Source organism: Esox lucius, chromosome 21 (assembly GCF_011004845.1).
Source record: "Esox lucius isolate fEsoLuc1 chromosome 21, fEsoLuc1.pri, whole genome shotgun sequence".
In the NCBI taxonomy this organism is placed as follows: Eukaryota; Metazoa; Chordata; class Actinopteri; order Esociformes; family Esocidae; genus Esox; species Esox lucius.
In genome coordinates, this window is record NC_047589.1 from 21,195,877 (window position 1) to 21,214,428 (window position 18,552).

Below are 18,552 nucleotides of genomic sequence, written 5' to 3' on the forward strand. Positions count from 1 at the left end.
GTGTCCACAGGGTCCTACAGTCACCAGGCTGGTGTCCACAGGGTCCTACAGTCACCAGGCTGGTGTCCACAGGGTCCTACAGTCACCAGGCTGGTGTCCACAGGGTCCTTCAGTCACCAGGCTGGTGTCCACAGGGTCCTACAGTCACCAGGCTGGTGTCCACAGGGTCCTACAGTCACCAGGCTGGTGTCCACAGGGTCCTACAGTCACCAGGCTGGTGTCCACAGGGTCCTACAGTCACCAGGCTGGTGTCCACAGGGCCCTACAGTCACCAGGCTGGTGTCCACAGGGTCCTACAGTCACCAGGCTGGGTTTGTCCACAGGGTCCTACAGTCACCAGGCTGGTGTCCACATGGTTCTTCAGTCACCAGGCTGGGTTTGTCCACAGGGTCCTACAGTCACCAGGCTGGTGTCCACATGGTTCTTCAGTCACCAGGCTGGGTTTGTCCACAGGGTCCTATGGTCACCAGGCTGGTGTCCACAGGGTCCTACAGTCACCAGGCTGGTGTCCACATGGTTCTTCAGTCACCAGGCTGGGTTTGTCCACAGGGTCCTATAGTCACCAGGCTGGTGTCCACAGGGTCCTAGAGTCACCAGGCATCCCTAAGATCAGAATTTTGTTAACTGTCTTCTGTGCTCTCACCCATACAGCTCTGATGTACGCCAGTATCTTTGGTAACGTGTCGGCCATCATACAGAGGTTGTACTCAGGTACAGCCAGGTACCACACCCAGATGCTCCGCGTCCGAGAGTTCATCCGCTTCCACCAGATCCCCAACCCACTGAGGCAGAGGCTGGAGGAGTACTTCCAACACGCCTGGTCCTACACCAATGGCATTGACATGAACGCAGTGAGTCAAGCCCAAATACACCTATACTGTACAATTATTTCACCTTCATGTTCACACTGACTTCTTCTGCATGAAGGTCAATCAAAAAAGAAAAAGAGAACAACGTTAATAAGAAAACTATGGTGGCCTTGGATAATCCCAAAGATAACTGTCCTGTGAAACAGGTTTTGTAGCGATTCCTCAATTACTGGAACATACAACTAGAGCAGGAATGGATCAGGTCAAATCAGCCTGGCTGGATTTTGTTATACATCAGTCTAAATCAATGCATCTAGCACATCACAAGTTGACAATTTTTTTAATGAAAACAAAGATTCACAGAAGTTGACTGATCTTCCATCTGGCCGATTGCAATTTGAGAGAGATAAAGGATAAACTGCTGATTTACAGCAGTCTGGGACAATTGCAAAGTAGAATATAACTATAACTGTTCAGCTATGAAACTCAAAGTTTGAAAGTAAGTTGTTTTGATGGCATGGGGTACATATCGGCACATACATGACATAGCATTTGATATGTCAAATAATTAAAAAAATCCCCAAAATGATATTTATTCAAAATATCTAGAACTCTCAGCAGGATGAATGTCAGACAAATGTTTTCCAGACTAGCCTAGTAGTAATTAAAGAAGGTACTGATGCACATGTTTACTAAATATACAATACAAAATGTAATTTTATAATCTTGCTTTAGCAGCAGCCATTTATTATAGTTTGGATATGTCTGATATCGTCTACTAGCTAATGTAATGCAATCGTCAATTGATGTAGCTTGCCATTATTGCCATGTACAGTAAGCTTGTCCTGATATCTAGCAAAGGGGCATTGAACAATTTTGATATAGCTTGCTATGGATAATTAAATGGTTAATTCCATCTGTGGATAAAGTTATGGTTCATCTACAATAATTCTAAATTTGACAAATCTATAACATCAACAAAATGTGATGTGTGGTCATATGTGTTTAACAGTTGTAATTTATATTTAGTTATTATATTAAATTGCTACTCTATAACCTCAGTAGCCTATATTTAGTGTTTGTGTATTATTTCAAGCAATAGGCTATAAAGCATTCATTTTCAGGATTAATTGATTTATGCTTCTGCACTTGGCAGAATAATATAAACAATGTGTTTATATTATTACAATGCTGCATCTTTTCCCTCAATTTGTAAGTTGCATATATAATACTTAGGAAACTCCCAACACTCATGGAGATTTTGCACACTCCAAAGACTCGTACCAAACTTTTAACACATAAACATTAATGTAGAATATGTATGATATTTATTAGCAAGACATTACACTGTCCATTTTCAGTAGCTGGATATGTATAAATAAAGTGGACATAACCAACCATAGAATGATTTGCCACCCTTGAGTATCAACTTGCCACCCTTCTGCCACCCCATGTCAAATGTTACAGAAACGCCACTGATGTAAATGCATTTTCCAATGAGCACCAATAGGTCACTAAGGAAATCAACATGTCTGTTTTCCCCAAACAGTAGGAGTATGTAAAGTAAAGCCACTACTACTATTTTATTTAATTATACTTAATACTTGAATGATGCAATGAATGAAGGAAGATGGACATTGGTCTGTTGCTTTTTCTTCAAATCTCTGATATATACACATACACAGAAACACATACACCTCCACACACACATGTGCATACATACACCTCCACACACTCATACACACATTATGTGTCAGAAGCAGGATCGCGGGGCCGGGCAGCACTTGACAAATTAGGAGGTTATGTTCCTTGCTCAAGGGAACATCTCTTCAGTAACATCCTGAGGGAAATCCATGAAAGTAACTGTCATCTAAACGACTCTCTTCGCTCTCCTTGTGACTGAGCCCACGCTCTCCAACATGCTTTAATTCCCAACTGCAATAATAGTGTAACCATTCATTTCCTTTATACATGATATCATGAAACTGCGTCTTAATGGAATCTGGGAACAAAAGTCCCAACACCAAATGTAAATATAATCTTAACTCCCGTGTGTTTGACTTTGTTTAAAGAATATAAAAGCAACACAGGAAACAAACATGCTTTCCTCATTATGTCCACTGAAGCGTATTAGATTAGACTAATGTTTGCAGTAGTCATTAGAATAGTTGTGGTGGTGATGTAGTCCTGGAACCTTGTCTTTCTGAATGAATATCAGCCGTAGCCCAAGGCCCTGGAATCAGTCCGGCAGTGGGTTAAAATCACTGTGGGGTAAAGGCAACGTGCGCTGAGATCCCATTTAACACAAATTACATAATGCCGGCTCAATCATACATTTCATTTAAATGCTTGAATTACTCAGCGCATATATTTTCTTAATGTTTTGTCCCAGTCCTTTGGAATCAAACCCACAACCTCGGCGTGGCAAGTCCCATGCCCTACGAACTGAGCTACACAGGACCCATGTTCAAGTGCTTTGTCATTGTATGACTGAATGAGATCCACCCTGGGGAAGACGCTTGTCCCAGAATCACTCAGAAGTCCTGGCAGGAAGTATTAACAGATGCTACTGCTGATGAAATTACCCTGTTGTTTTGGTTAACGTGTGTGTGGTCTAGGCTGATCTACAGGTTTGAGCTCCTGTCACCCGTTTTGCTCTAGCGTGGGTTTCAAATGCAGCCCAAAAATGTATTCTCTTTGTCTCTGTCTATAACATTTACTTTATTTATTTAATAGATTTGTCAGTGCTATATTTACATTTTAGCCATTTAGCAGACAATCTTGTCATAAGCACTCTTATCTAACTGCTCGACCTTTTCGCGGCAAATACATTTTTCACATACTTTTGTACATTCAGTGATAGCGAAACTTGACATATACAAGTTAGTCTCCCTCTCTCTTTTTGTCCATACCATCTCCCTCACTTCTCCCCACTTTCCGTCTCTCGCCCTGACTCCATCTATCTCTATCCCGCCTCCAAACCTGACCCAACCCCCACCCCCAGGTGTTGAAGGGGTTTCCAGAGTGCCTCCAGGCTGACATCTGCCTCCATCTGAACCGTACCCTCCTGGAGAACTGCAAGGCCTTCAAAGGCTCTACGAAGGGCTGCCTGCGTGCCCTGGCCATGAAGTTCAAGACCACCCATGCCCCACCCGGAGACACCCTGGTGCACGCCGGAGATGTTCTCACCGCCATCTACTTCATCTCCCGTGGCTCCATTGAGATCCTCAGGGGGGATGTGGTGGTGGCCATCTTGGGTGAGGATGATTGGGAATAGGTTAGCATGCTAGTTTAGCATGAACTATTCAGTATGAACCCAAATACAATAGGTTTCTACTATGGCTAGTTTAGCATGTATCAACCCAAATAGCATAGGTTCTACTATGGCTAGTTTAGCGTGTACCGTATGTACCACATGAAAGAGTGTAGGAGCTATATAGGTCCTACTGTTGCTCTCTAAGGCCTACTTTAAATTTGAATGTCAGTGGGCCTGATTCAAACCAATGGTGCAGCTAAGTCGTGCAGAAGGCAGCGAGTTAGACCGCTGGCTCTCCCCTGGTCACTGAACCCAGATATGAATTGAGTCCGTGAGAATATCTGGAGCCAGTGGAGGTTGAACAGCAGTGGACTGAAGAGATGTGGTCCCAGGGGAAGGTGTGAGTAAAGACACATGCAGTTCTAGACATAACAGCCTTCTTAGCCACTTTTGTAGATGCACCATGGATGGAAATATTTTATTTTGGTGGAACTTCTGGCTTCAATCAAGACCTGACTGTTGTTAACCTCACTGGAGGGGAAGACCGTGACACCATGAATATTGAGGCTTTAGCTGCTTTTTTGCTGTTAATGATAGTGTGTCCTTCAAGATGATCTCTGCTGGAATAAAGAGTCCAAAAAAAAAAGTATCGTTTTGGAGTTCACTATATGTACATAAACCCAAACGGTCCACACACCATGCAGGGAATGGTACTGCCTCTAATTTGCCAAGTTACTGTTATTCATGCATATATTGGATGTGATGTTACTTGTTAATTGTTATTATCACTGATACATTCCGTGCATTAACACCATCTACTTTTAATATGGATTTTTTTTGCCAGTCCGCATAAGCAGAGCCAGGGAAGATTAGTGAATGTCTCTCACTGACCAACTATTGGTGAATAGTGTAGTGATTAAAGATGCAGACCGGGCGTCAAATTTGGTAGGGGACAAGAACGATTAGCTGGCGATACGTATCAGTAACTACATACAGTAAACCAAGCAAACAAGCCAGAAGGAAAATGCAGCCGAGGTGGCAGGAAATTTTCACAAATGCAGACTGGTTTCCAGGCCTTTGAAATGCACGCTGAAATCCACTAAAAGGGAACGCAGTTTGGGTATTTTTGTTGCAAAATGAACATGTTAGGTAAAACTATTTTGAGTGTTCAATAGGCCTATTTACCAATCAGCACTTGAATATGAAGTGTCATAATTTCAATATTTACAATTTGTAATACCGTTTTTGTAGTTGGTCATGTTTGGATCCAAACAGGCTTTAGCTGGAATTTGATTATTTGATTAGACCCAACCTAAGAGGAAATCTTTAAAAACCACACTGAATCGATTACAATCAGATATGCTATGGTAACATCCTCTGTGAAAATGGTCAGACTTTCAGATGCTTAGTACAAATGAAAACTTAGCCAACCCTGCCACCTACTGGGTAATACTGTTACTACTTGTAATTCAACCTCTGGACAGTACAGTGAGGTGACATGTATCTGCACTATCCAGTAGTATTAATTACTTACAGTACATGTTTCTTGTTTGTAAAATACTTTGTCATCCCCTTCTCCCACAGGAAAGAATGACATATTTGGTGAGCCCATTAACCTTTACGGAAGGGCTGGTAAGTCCAACGCTGATGTGAGAGCCTTGACCTACTGTGACCTTCATAAGATCCACAGAGAGGACGTCCTGGAGGTGTTAGATATGTACCCTGAGTTTTCCGACCACTTCTGGATGAACCTAGAGATCACCTTTGACCTCCGTGATGTGAGTGTTTCCTCTGTCCTTTGAATGCATTTTTTACTGATAGCGATATTTCATCATGACCAGAATTTTTTTAAATATTCAGTTCAGTTATTAATTAGTTCATAGAACTCATTGAATACATGAAGTGCACCTTTTTACATTAGTGTTTTTGTTTCTGTATGTTTGCCTGTAGACCAATATGATTCCTGGCTCTCCAGAAAGTGACAACTCTGACTGTGTCGGGTTCAACAAACTGCGCAGACGCAAACTGTCATTCCGGCGGCGGACAGAGAAAGGTAATTCAGCAAACCCCTCACTGCTTCTTCTGATTGGATGTCAGTTGATATATGTTCAATACGCTGTGTCAGTGTTTGTGGTCCCCACTGATGAGCACATAATCCAGCCGGGAATCCTTCAGACCCCGCCATGGCAATGTTCATTCACAGTATTATAATTAAAAAGTAGAGCGCCCAGTTCCATCTAGCGTGTCCCTGTCTCTCCCCTGCCAGACGATGCCAACGCTGGAGAGATCAGAAAGGAGAGATCCAACAAGCCAGCGCGGCGGAGACAGAAGGATTCAGCCAGTATGCAGGGGGAGGGGCTTAAGCCAGACAGGGAGGGCACTAGGAACTCTGTGTCATCCCACTCTAGTGGCGACGAGGGGGAGGAGTGTGTGGTCACGTGCCCCGCCCCCCCCATCTTCTCTGCATGAGATGTCCCCAGCTCAAGCCACCACACTGAACTTCAGCCCCACCCCCCAGGGAGAGGGGGAGGGGGAGGGGGAGGGATACACCAAGGGAGGCAATACCTGCAACGCACTCTCAGGTTGGTCTGATCTCACTCAATCACTTACACACACACATGCACACACACATTCAGGTGGGCCTGATTTCACTAACACACACACACACACATATATACACAAACACACAAACTCTCAGGTGTGTCTGATCTCACTCACTAACACACACACATACACACACACACACACTCAGGTGGGCCTGATCTCACTAAGACACACATATATACACACAAACACACACACTCTCAGGTGGGTCTAATCTCACTAACACACACTTAATACTAGCTGTGGTTTTGATGGTCCTTTAACACCTTATTCCCTCACTCTTTCTTCCATTCCTCCTCCAATACCAGGAGCATTTTCTGGGGTGTCTAACATGTTCAGTTTCTGGGGGGATAATCGAGGGAGTCGTGAGTACCAGGAGCTCCCCCGCTGCAGCCTGGCCTCTCCCCCAACTTTGAACACGCCCCTCAACAATGTCAGCCGCAGGCAGCGCTCCGAGCTGGAGACCAGACTGGACCTGCTGCAAAAACAACTCAACAGGTAGGATGAGACAGATGTTGACAACTAGACAGACACTCCAGGAGACAGACAGACTGACACAGAGACAGACACACAGACACTCCAGGTGACAGACAGACTCACACAGAGACAGACAGACAGACACTCCAGGAGACAGACAGACTGACACAGAGACAGACAGACAGACAAAGACACACAGAGACAGACAGAGACACATTACATAGAGAGACAGACAGAGACACACAGAGAGAGAGAGACAGACACACAGAGACAGACAGACAGAGACACACTACACAGAGAGACAGACAGAGACACACAGTGACAGAGAGACAGACACACAGAGACAGACAGACAGAGACACACTACACAGAGAGACAGACAGAGACACACAGTGACAGAGAGACAGACACACAGAGAAAGACAGACAGAGACACACTACACAGAGAGACAGACAGAGACACACAGTGACAGAGAGACAGACACACAGAGACAGACAGACAGAGACACACTACACAGAGAGACAGACAGAGACACACAGAGACAGAGAGACAGACAGAGACACACGGAGACAGAGAGACAGACAGACAGACGAAGACAGACAGAGACAGTAAAAGAGACAGGAATCAATATAGAGAGAGATAGGGACAGAGATACAGAAAGGGACAGAGACAGAGAGACAGGGACTTTGTGTAGCGTGGTCCCTGTTTCTTAGTTGATAGTAGGTGGGCCTTGAAATAACAGCACCGTGCATATGATTCTCTGGACCAAACATACATACGGTTCAAACAGTACCTGCGTGAACGTAAGCCTGCTATTTGAATGACCAGGAGTGTGAAAACAATGTACCGACAGGGATATTCTGGGGCACGTCTACAGTGTTCATGTTTCCATCTTTCTTAGCTCCACTCCCATCAGCTCCAGTTCCGTCCCAGGCTGTCAGAGTAATGGAGGCGTCTGTGTGGAAATATGAGATGCTAACAGGCCTTGGGAGATAGGAGATGACACCTTTCTTCCACCCTATCGCATTGCTCTCCATCTGTCTGATAAATGCCCAGATCTCCTCTCCTCCTAAAACTCCCCTCAACCCACTCCTGTCCTGTCCTCTCCACACCTTACCTCCTTCCTCACCTCTTCCCTCCTTACACCCGTCCTCCCCGTGTCTCTCCTCTCCTTTCCTCCCCTAATCTCCTCTCCATGGCAGTGGAATAATGGTTATTTCCCTCCTATATTCCGCTGTCCAGGTCACTACCCGTTGTCATGTCTCGTGAGGTCAGAGGTCATCGGTGCTGCAATAGTCTGGGGCTTTGCCTGCGTTGGGAGATTCACCAGAACATGTGATTGGTGATTCTGATTTGCGGGTTTGTGTCAACAATAACTGTGGTGAGGAACATTCCTCCTGGTGAGTGTGCTGCGTGTTGCTCCTCAGGCTGGAAACGAGGATGTCGACCGACATTGGGGCGATCATGCAGTTGCTTCAGCGTCAGATGACCCTGGTGCCCCCAGCCTACAACAGCGTGTTGTTGTCCCCGCAAGCCTCGACCTACCCCGGGCCAGGCCCCGGAGAGAGGCTGGTGCAGCCTGTCACCCCCCTGGAGTCTGACACGCTGGCCTCATTATCCCAGGTACTGGCCTGAAAAAGGAAATCCAGATGTCCTTTAGATGCAATAAATTACTTAACATTAAAGCATTCTCTGATACACACAGGCAACCTCACACACACACACACACACACATTCCATAGAGTCCCCATTAATTCCCTCCTCATCTGCTTCTCTAGGTTTCTTTCCCTCGGGACTTTGAGGAGTTCCCCAGAACACAGTGTGACACTCCCCACAGCCCTGCCGAGCAACAACCCCAAAACCCCCATCTGGTCTTCCCCACTGAGGTACAGCGAGCCTCCACTGAGCTGGACAGCCTGGAGATAGACCTAGGGGCTGGTGCAGGGTCAGAGGCCAGGTTGGGGTCAGGGATAGTGGCTGGGGCAAGTGGCCTGAACCTTGACGGCCAGCAGAGGCTGTCTCTGCCTGAGCCACAAACGCCCCAGGAATCACAGACACCACAGAGGCACAACTCCGACCCTGGGGGGAGCTAAGGAACGAGGGATGGGAAGGGAGGCTGGAGAAAATGAAGAGAGAGAGGGGGAGAGGATGGGTAACTCTTTTGTTCTCTCTCTCCTAAGTCTCACGTCTCACAGGGTCCTTCCCTTTGTCCTTCCTAGTGAGGAGACAGACATACGAGAAACATGGAGTATAGGGAGGGGGTTCCTTCAACCTCTGGAACCTCACTTGTGGCCGCTGAGCCTTACCTCTGACCTCTAACCTCTGACCTGAGGAGGCCGTTTCAGGGGGCCCTTTCCCTACCTGGCTCCTAATGACAATGTCACAACGTTACACTTACGTTATCCAACTCACAGAAAGCGCGAGCGAGGGGAGCACACAAGTTCTGAACTGAGATCCAGTCCACTCTGGCCCAGAGAGATGACGTCATAAAACAGAGACGGCTGGCTCTCTTCAGTCCCTTTACTGTTCTATCCAGTATGAACAACAAGATAAACAATAGTAGCCATTTTGTCTTGCACTGAAATTTACTAATATTCTATCTAATATGTCCTTGGCGCTTCCGAAAAACTGGTTGGTTGGTTGTTTGGTGGACTGTAGTGTTAGCTGGCCTAACAGAAAACGATTGTGTCCTGTCTTGCCCGGTCATTGGCCCATTCCCCGAAGGTCTGTTCCCCAAGAGCACACTGGATTGGCTGGATTGCACCTCAGGGGTGGGGATTCTAGGGAGGTTTTAAAAGCCATGAATTCTTTGATGAACATATCAAATCCCTGCAGGAAGTTTGTACAGATTGCTAGAGGAAGCGTGAGGCTATGTACAGTTCAATATGCAAACACTGGTAAGATAGGAGAGAGTATACATCCGATACATGTATGTGCTAACAATATCAGTTCCGGTCTAAAGCTTTTTGCTCTAGTTTCGTCTGTTGTTCCCAGTGCATGGTTTAGTCCCCCCCATCTCACACTGTCAGAAGAAACGGCCTAAGTACCTTTTACTCATCCAAGGATCTGACCACACAGCAATACTCGGGCCTGCAACAGAAGAACACTCGGCAGACATTACATCATAGACCATCCATCTTTAACTCCCCACTCTTACTGCACTACTACAGGGATGAGCGTCCTCTGGGGGGTCTCTGATGACGGATGAGGCACGGGGACGATGGCGGCCAGTGATACGCAGGGAACACGAAGATTGTATTTAACCGCTTTGCTGGTCTGAGCATCTTATTTATTGATTTGTTTTAGAAGTTTAATGTTCTTTGTAGATTGTACCAAATATGATATCTGCTAATTCAGAAAAGATGTACAGTTTTAGCTTGTTTCAGGAAGTGGAAGATGATATTTCTGTACTGTACATCTGAACAGGTACTGTACCTTCCACAGGTTCTTCGTGTGTTTGTTTTCTCCATTTGTTTTAACAGATTGAACGTCAGTACAACCATTATAGGTGTTTCTTCAGTAATATGACTGTTTGACGGGAGCTGCACTTTATTATGACTATAATTATTACCAATACTACAGGGTTGGGTAGGATACTTTCTAAATGTAATCTGTGAGTTAGCTAGTCATCCATAACGTAACCTCTGGATTACCTGATTACTTTCCCTTTAACTGGCATTAGTGCCAGATGCAGTGTCTTCTAGTGGGTCCCAGAGTCGGCATGGGTGCAAGTCCCACACACCTTCTTGACTTGCAAACTCTTCGACCTTTACTGGTTTAGTTTGATTCCAATACGCACACCAAATCCTTAAATCCGTATATGTGACGAAAAAGAGACATTAAAAATAGACCAAAAGGATATACATTTTTCTGTGTCATCCTAGTGGCTTCAGACGGACCTCAGGCTCGCTCAGGTGGAACACAACAAAATGTGCGCCTTCTGTCAAAGCTGAATTGAATGTCACAGATAACACAGAATGGGGTCAGCATATTTATTTTCTCCTCTGAACCTTTTTTTTCTGAATTTAAGTGAATCCAAATATGTAATCTGGTTTTTAAAAAGTATCTACAATCTGATTACAATATATTTGCTGGTAATGTAACTAATCAGATTTACAAGTAATATGTTAGGCTACTCCCAACCCTGTTCTACTTACTACCTGTTCTACTTACTACTTAACCATGACAAGAGATATAAGCACTAGTGTCACTGTCCAGTAGATTAATATTATTTATAGATCTGTTAACACACAGGTATACAAACACGCTATTAGGCTCACTGTTGATCATTGTCAGTAATGTCTTTGCATGTATAAAGGGCAGCACAAAAACCTGTTTGACTGAATGGAGTGAAATATCATGTGACGCTTTGTGATGGTGCACCTTTAGTGTTGAACCAAAGCAAATGAAAAGAGTTATTACTGTATTTAGCCTTGAATTGAAAAGAATGACAAAAGCGCTACCCAGATTTGAAAGCAGAGTACACACCAAACCAAAAGAGACCTCTTTTCAACTGATTTTCATTTCTGCTGCCAGTCCAACTGCTGCATCTGGTTCCATCACTGCACTGAACAATAAGGGTTTTAACAGTTGAAAAACAATACCCCAAAAATCTATAACAAACTGCTGGAGCCCAGTATCTAACTAATTGTTCAAGTCTCACTGCTGTGAAAATACATTTTATACAGTTTTTCTACCAAGCCGTCCCTCCCAGGAAATAGACCCTTCTCTAGTCAATGCTGCATGGTCGACTGGAGCCTTTCCTTTTTCCATAGTCTGTCACTTTACTAGGTTAGTTGTTGTAGATGTTTGGGTGCCCAGTTATCAGGTAACCTCCTCATGACCCTTCGTAATCATTGCCTTGAAAGATATTTCCGACATCTTAGAAAGTAATGTTTGGTCACCCAAACATTCTTTATTGGCCCTTTGTTACTCTGCTAAATCACAACGCTAATGAAGCCCGAATGAGCGTTTGGGTGTAGATGTAGATCTATGGTTTGGATAGGTTATCAACAACTCTGTTTCCAAAGGAAGTTGTGACGCTGTGTAAAATGGAAAGAAAAACCGAATGCAGTGATGTGCAAATCATGGGAACCCCTATGTTCAATAGAAAATGGTACAGAGACAAATTATCACATGTTGAAACTGAGACATTTTATTGTTTCTTGAAAAAAATGTGCCCACTTTGAATTTGATGGCAGAAACACATTTTCAAAAAAGTTGGGACAGGGGCAACAAAAGTCTGGAAAAGTTGTGTAATGCTAAAAATCTAAACCTAGAGGAACATCACGCAACTAATTAGGGTAATTAGCAACAAAGCAGTAACTTGATTAGGTATAATAAAAAAAAAAAGCATTCAAGAGAGGATGAGTCTTTCAGGGGTTAAGATGGGGAGGGGTTCACCACTCTGTGAAAGACTGTTCAGGTAAATAGTGCAACAATTTAAGAATAATGTTTCTCAACGAAAATTGCAAAGAGTTTGAGGATCTCATAATCTACGGTACATAATATCTTTAAAAGATTTCCCGAAAATCTGGAGAAGTCTCTGTGCGCAAGGGCCAAGGTGGCCGTGATCTTCGGCCCTCAGGCGCCACTGCATTAAAAACACACAATTCTGTAGTGGAAATCACTGCATGGGCTCAGGAACACTTCTGAAAACCATTTTCTGTGAACACAGTTTGTAGCTGGATCCACAAATGCAAGTTAAAACACTAACCCTGCAAAGAAGAGTCCATATATAAACAAGATTAAGAAACGCTGCTGTGTTCTCTGGGCCCGAGCTCATTTAAGATGGAGTGAGGCGAAGTGGAAAACTGTTCTGTGGTCTGACAAATCAAAATATGAAATTATTTTTGGGAATCATGGATTTCCCTAAAGAGGAGAGGGACCATCCGGCTTGTTATCACCACACAGTTTAAAAGCCAGCATGCGTGATAGTATGGGGATTCATTAGTGCACATGGCATGGGTGACTTGCACATCTGTGAAGGCACCATTAATGCTGAACAATATATACAGGTTTTGGAGAAACACATGCTGCCATCCAATGTCTTTTCCAGGGAAGGCCTTGCTTATTTCAGTAAGACAATGCCAAACCACATTCTGCACGAATTACAACAGCATGGCTCCGTAGAAAAACTTCTGTGTGCTAAAATGGTCTGCCTGCAATCCAGACATGTCATTCATTGAAAACATTTGGCGCATTATGAAACGAAAAATACGACAAAGGAGCCCCCAAACTGAAACTTGTGAGTAGCTGAAATCCTATATCAAGCAAGAATGGGAAAACATTTCACTTTCAATACTACAGCAATTGGTCTCCTCAGTTTCCAAACACTTACAGAGTATTGTTAAAAGAAGAGGCGATGCAACACAGTGGTTAACATGTCCCTGTCTCAACTTTTTTGACCCATTTTGCTTGAATCAAATTCAAAATGGGCAATTTATTTTTCAAGAAACAATAAAATATCTCAGTTTCAACATTTGATATGTTGTCTTTGTACTATTTTCAATTAAATATAGGGATAAATGATTTGCACATCATTGCATTCTATATTTATTAGCATTTTACACAGCATCCCATCTTTATTGGAAACAGGGATTTTATACTAAAACATAAACACTGTACTGTTTGTATTAATAGATGGCCCAAACGAGGAAACATCATCACACCTACGCAGACACACACCTCTACTCCACCTGCCTCACACATTTGGCTAAGCACTTTTTAGCTCTCCAACTTTATAATTATTATGATATTAATATTATATGGATATTAATGCTGCATCATTGGCAAAGGTTCCGAATTTGTAGACATTTTAAGTAGTGGGGTTTTTGGTAACATTTACACTGGATCCCTCCCTGTAAATAAGAACATATTGTAAAGGAATCAATTATTGGCACTCATATAGCCGGCACTATGCAGAAACTGAAACTTCGTTGGCATGCTTTGAAATGCAGAAAAACTGTAGAGAAAAAAATCTTGTCGATTTAAAAAAATTATCATGTGAATAAAAAATATGTTAATACTGTTAATAACAATGACACTGACGACGATGAAGAAGACAAAAATTGTGCACATTTTATTTGCATGCTGCACTGAGGATCTTTTCAGTAAAGAGATGGTGGATGTCCAAGGAAGGCAGCTAATGTACGGCTGTGTGCTTGCGGCTTCATAGAGTGATACACTGTTCACTTCCATGTTGCGGAAGAGTCACATATACTGTATAGGTCATGGAAATATAAGATACAGAAAAGTTGGAAAATACTGTAATATTCTGAAGATGTACTGTACATGTAGGGATATGGCCAGCCCCATTGGCTTTCAGACTGGGGAGTATTCATTATAATACAATTCTGGCCTGACATTTGTAAAAGTCTATAGCCTGTCACACTGTTCATATCAGACACTACTGCAAGCTAGAAGACAGGCGCAGCTCCAGGTCTTGATTGTGTGATAGCATTATAAATGGTTGACTTTCTAACATTTCCAATATTTCTTTCAATAAACTCTCTTTGAAAACAAACTTGTCGCGTGCGATGTGTCTTGCGAGCTTATAAATGTTTAGATGTTTTTTTTTTATGTTTAGATATGTATACTCATCTATTATGTCCATCTTCTAACACTTATTGTGGGTCAGTGGATGGTATTGGGAGAATTTCTGAAGGCAGTGTTAGAGACATTTTAATGGACAATGGTGTTAATTCAAAAAAAGGCTCTGGAGGGTCCGAGACGTGATTCCTCTGGCAGACATCTCACCAAGTTGTTCTGCTTCACACTGATCAAACAACCAGAAATGATTTCCCAGAACCAGTGTGTGCCTGATGATCAGCATATTCACAGACTGATGTGGACCGAGATAGCCCTCCGAATCAAATTTCATAAAGGGTAATGCTTTTATGACATTTTCCTTTTGTGAACTTACACAAAAATAACTGTGGTTGCTTGGAAAAAGTGTGCTGGTTGAATTGGGTTATTGTAATGATGGACTTCACAGGGTATGGGTTGTCTTAACAGAAACATGCTAGAATGCACCAATATGTTTAGGTTCTGCCCATTCAACTACACTGGCCTTTTATTGGACACAACAAATAAGTTACAGTGCACTATAAAAATCTAAATACAAGTAATTGCAGAGACATCCTGAATGAGCTTTTCTTTTTTTGTTTTGTGTATCAACATCGTACATTTAGTTCGTTTAAAGCTGGCCAGCGTGACGTTTGGTACACCGTTTAGTCTAATTCATATAGCCTACCATTTGCAGTATTAATGGAGAAATAACCCACCCGTGGCCTCGGGCCTGGTTGCAAAACTATTCAATAAAATGTATAGTAAATACACACTTCTGGAGTTGGAACGACTGAAAGGTCAGCTTTTGTCCACACGATGGCGTAACTGTATAACGTCACGCTATGAAGTGATTTCCAAAACAGGTGTTATAATGGTACTAATAATGGCTTTCAAAACTGAAACATTTCCGCTCTACTACAAAGTAACGGGGTAGGCTAATTTATAGCGTTTGCAAACATTTCACACATTTCTAAGTTGCAAATTAGATCGGATGATAAGGTTTTCGTATACCCTTTTCTCTGAGCACTAATGGTTAATGGACCAACGCTTTTAAAAGTCAGGCCAGGGAAAGTTATTGTTATCTATGCCATTTGGATTGGTTTTTAGGGAAAATAATAGCAATAACTGCCAAGAAAATACAAAACTAAAAACAATTTATTTAGGTTTAGTCATTTCAAGAGACAACACAGGACTAGTAAATCCAATAAGGATATGGCCTTAACTAGCCAATATCCCAAATTAACTATCTAGTCAAATGTAAAACTCGCCTCGTCACCCCACTTTGGAAGTGACAGAGAAAGATGATCTTATCGTCCACAGTCGACGATTTGTTGGGTTGCGTGACATTCTTCAATGGCTGTTTTAATCGTACTTCTGGTTGACGTTTTCTGCAAGTGCTCCTGTCATTGAGCTGTCCCGTAAAAGGAGTCAAACATACTCATTGTACGTTCCGGTTGTCTATCAAAATTACATTAGATAGCTGAAGGAAACTGACAGGGCGTTAGCTTGTGAAATAAGAAGCTGAGATTGGAGTTAGATGCTGTCAAAGGGATGTCTTCTCAATTATCATTGGATGACATGGAAAGTCATCTGGTATTTACGAATTTTGATTGGAGGAAATTGTCAATGGGCGGTAAAGTTACCCTGCGGTCACTGAAGTGCAGCACGGGAGGGCGGATCATCTAGGTGGAAGCGACACTCGGAGACTCCCGAAAAAGCTAACAGAAAAAGTCAGCAAACGGTGAGTCAACTTAATAATAAACAACCCGTTATATTGCGCTGTAGGTCTAGGTAATTGTAGTTTCGCTTCGAAGGTTCTTCTAATGCGTTTTTTTGATTTATCAGAAAATGGACGGTGATTTTGCGGATGTGAAACCCTCGCGGTACGCATCATAGCAAGAAATGCGATGGGTGAAGTCGCAGTGTCACATTGAGTGTCACAGCGCTGGAGCTATGGCTGATCGCAAAGTTATACCAGCTTGAGTGTGTATGTGGCCAGAATGTCAACAAATCTGGGTTTGCGTACACAGTACCCATTGGTATGTGAGCCCTTAAAATGTTCAATGCCCTATTACATCCTGGTGTTTTTCTTGAATTGTTTAGCTCAGTCTGGACCTCCCGCAGAATCCCAAAGCTGTTTATGTTTAACGTGTGCTGTCCGCTTAGAGCAGCGAATAAGTTTACCTCTCACTACCATGTGTTTAAAGTGCTGTCTGTAGGCCTATCCATTACCAATATTCTAGCTGTGCACACTGACCACCCCAATGCTGAAAACGACTGTTTACACTGAACTACTTTCTGTCAACGTTGAATCGATCTGGCCTGGTTGTATGGTGTCTAAACGACATGATAGGCCTTAGGCCTGTGTGAACCCGCTGAAGAGCAACTGAACCATATAACTTAGATTATATTGATGATTGTAATGATTCGAGGATGAGCAGGGAGAGGATTATTCTATTTTATTACAGAGTCATTCCCTCTGCTCTCAGCCCACAGTGCATGAGATTACATGGCAATCCTACCCTGATTACTGCAGACAGGAATCAGAGGTTTGCCTGGGCTTTCCAAACTCCTTGCTCTGGCCAAAGGCTGTGCCACGCCCACTGCCTCTTAGTTCAGCAGAATGATTCAGTTGAAATTGTCAGGCCAATCAGAGGTTTGTGTTAAACCCAGAGGCCTCATTACTATTCAACCAATTTCTCTCTGAATATAAAGGGATTCAATATTCATTCACGTAGAAACCTTGTGAGTGAGGGTAACACGAAAAATTAAGCTGCGCTTTAACCTGTGAGTGATGCTCTAATAACTGTAGCCACACCATTTTTGTACTATTTATAGCATTTTATTATTACATAATAACAACTACAATGTAACACGTCATAATACCTGAGCACATGTTTACCCTGTTTTTTTGACACCCCTCTCAGTTAGCTGCTGCAGTTTGAGAAATTCCAGCATCAACCCACCACACGTACTCATAAAATACCAAATTGTCCAAATGAAGTGGAAGTCTGATCTAATCTGTGTGTGTGTGGGTTGGTCAAGGCAGCTCTTTGTCTGGTCATGGTCATGCTAACTTGTAGCTTAGCTGAGCTATGAAGATATTCTGTTAGGCTGAGAATCTATCATGCAGACCTGCGCTTGTTGATGATGTTCACATTCGCAACAAGACCTTTGGACTTTCACTTTTGCATTGGTTTGGAATCGTTCCTCATGATTGCAAAAATAAAAACATAACAGTAATTTATCTAGGAAGGTGTCCTGGGTAAAGTCTGGTTACCCATAATGCCGTTTGTTTAGGTTTTATAGAGGTTTCTATTTACCAGACAATTTTTTTGTCACTGTCAACGATTTACTGTTTTGATTGACTACATTTTTGGTTTAAACTGGTAGTTTCATGATTCTCCTTTTTGATCTGTTTGATCTCTGTTTCAGTTCCTAACTGTCTAAATAGGAGACAACTTGGAAGCTACGCAGTTATCACCCCATTCAAGCCTACCCAGACCCTCAATAAATAAGCATTTTTGAATGGAATGCATTTATTCAGAAAGGACTAGTGTATTGTGGATTCTGAAAGCTTTAGTTTGGAATGTGACATAGACCGACGGTCATACAGATAGGCTATGAACTTAACCTTTTATTCCTTTTACCCATTAGCTAAATGCCTCAGTGGAAAATCCAAAAACACAAATGAAAGTGTTTAGGGGCATATTCATCAGTCGGATTGGACATTACACTTCCAGGAGTTTGGCTGTTTTCTTTTTCTGTCGTCCCCCACAAAGATGGGCAACTTTTTGTTGACTTGGCAGGACTTGGGCTCCTACACCCTTCGGAGTTA

General features: G+C 42.9%; 2 protein-coding genes across 7 annotated transcripts in view; both read left to right on the forward strand.

The window, feature by feature from the left end:
* Nucleotides 1–12,232, forward strand: part of kcnh2b (potassium voltage-gated channel, subfamily H (eag-related), member 2b) — a 173,017-nt gene extending 160,785 nt beyond the window's left edge. The window contains 9 exon segments of the mRNA XM_034289415.1: nt 652–851; nt 3,814–4,066; nt 5,650–5,843; nt 6,016–6,118; nt 6,332–6,537; nt 6,596–6,647; nt 6,978–7,167; nt 8,573–8,768; nt 8,924–12,232. Of these exon segments, the coding sequence (XP_034145306.1) occupies nt 652–851; nt 3,814–4,066; nt 5,650–5,843; nt 6,016–6,118; nt 6,332–6,537; nt 6,596–6,647; nt 6,978–7,167; nt 8,573–8,768; nt 8,924–9,238 (1,709 nt within the window). The 3' untranslated portion in view covers nt 9,239–12,232.
* Nucleotides 12,233–16,369: 4,137 nt separating this feature from the next.
* The window catches only part of LOC105019486 (microtubule-associated protein 4), an 82,148-nt gene continuing 79,965 nt past the window's right edge, over nt 16,370–18,552 (forward strand). For all 6 annotated transcript variants that reach the window (XM_013139601.4, XM_013139602.4, XM_013139604.4 and 3 more), the window contains exon 1: nt 16,370–16,455. The gene's annotated coding sequence lies outside the window, so the exon portion shown is untranslated. The remainder of the gene's footprint in view (nt 16,456–18,552) is intronic.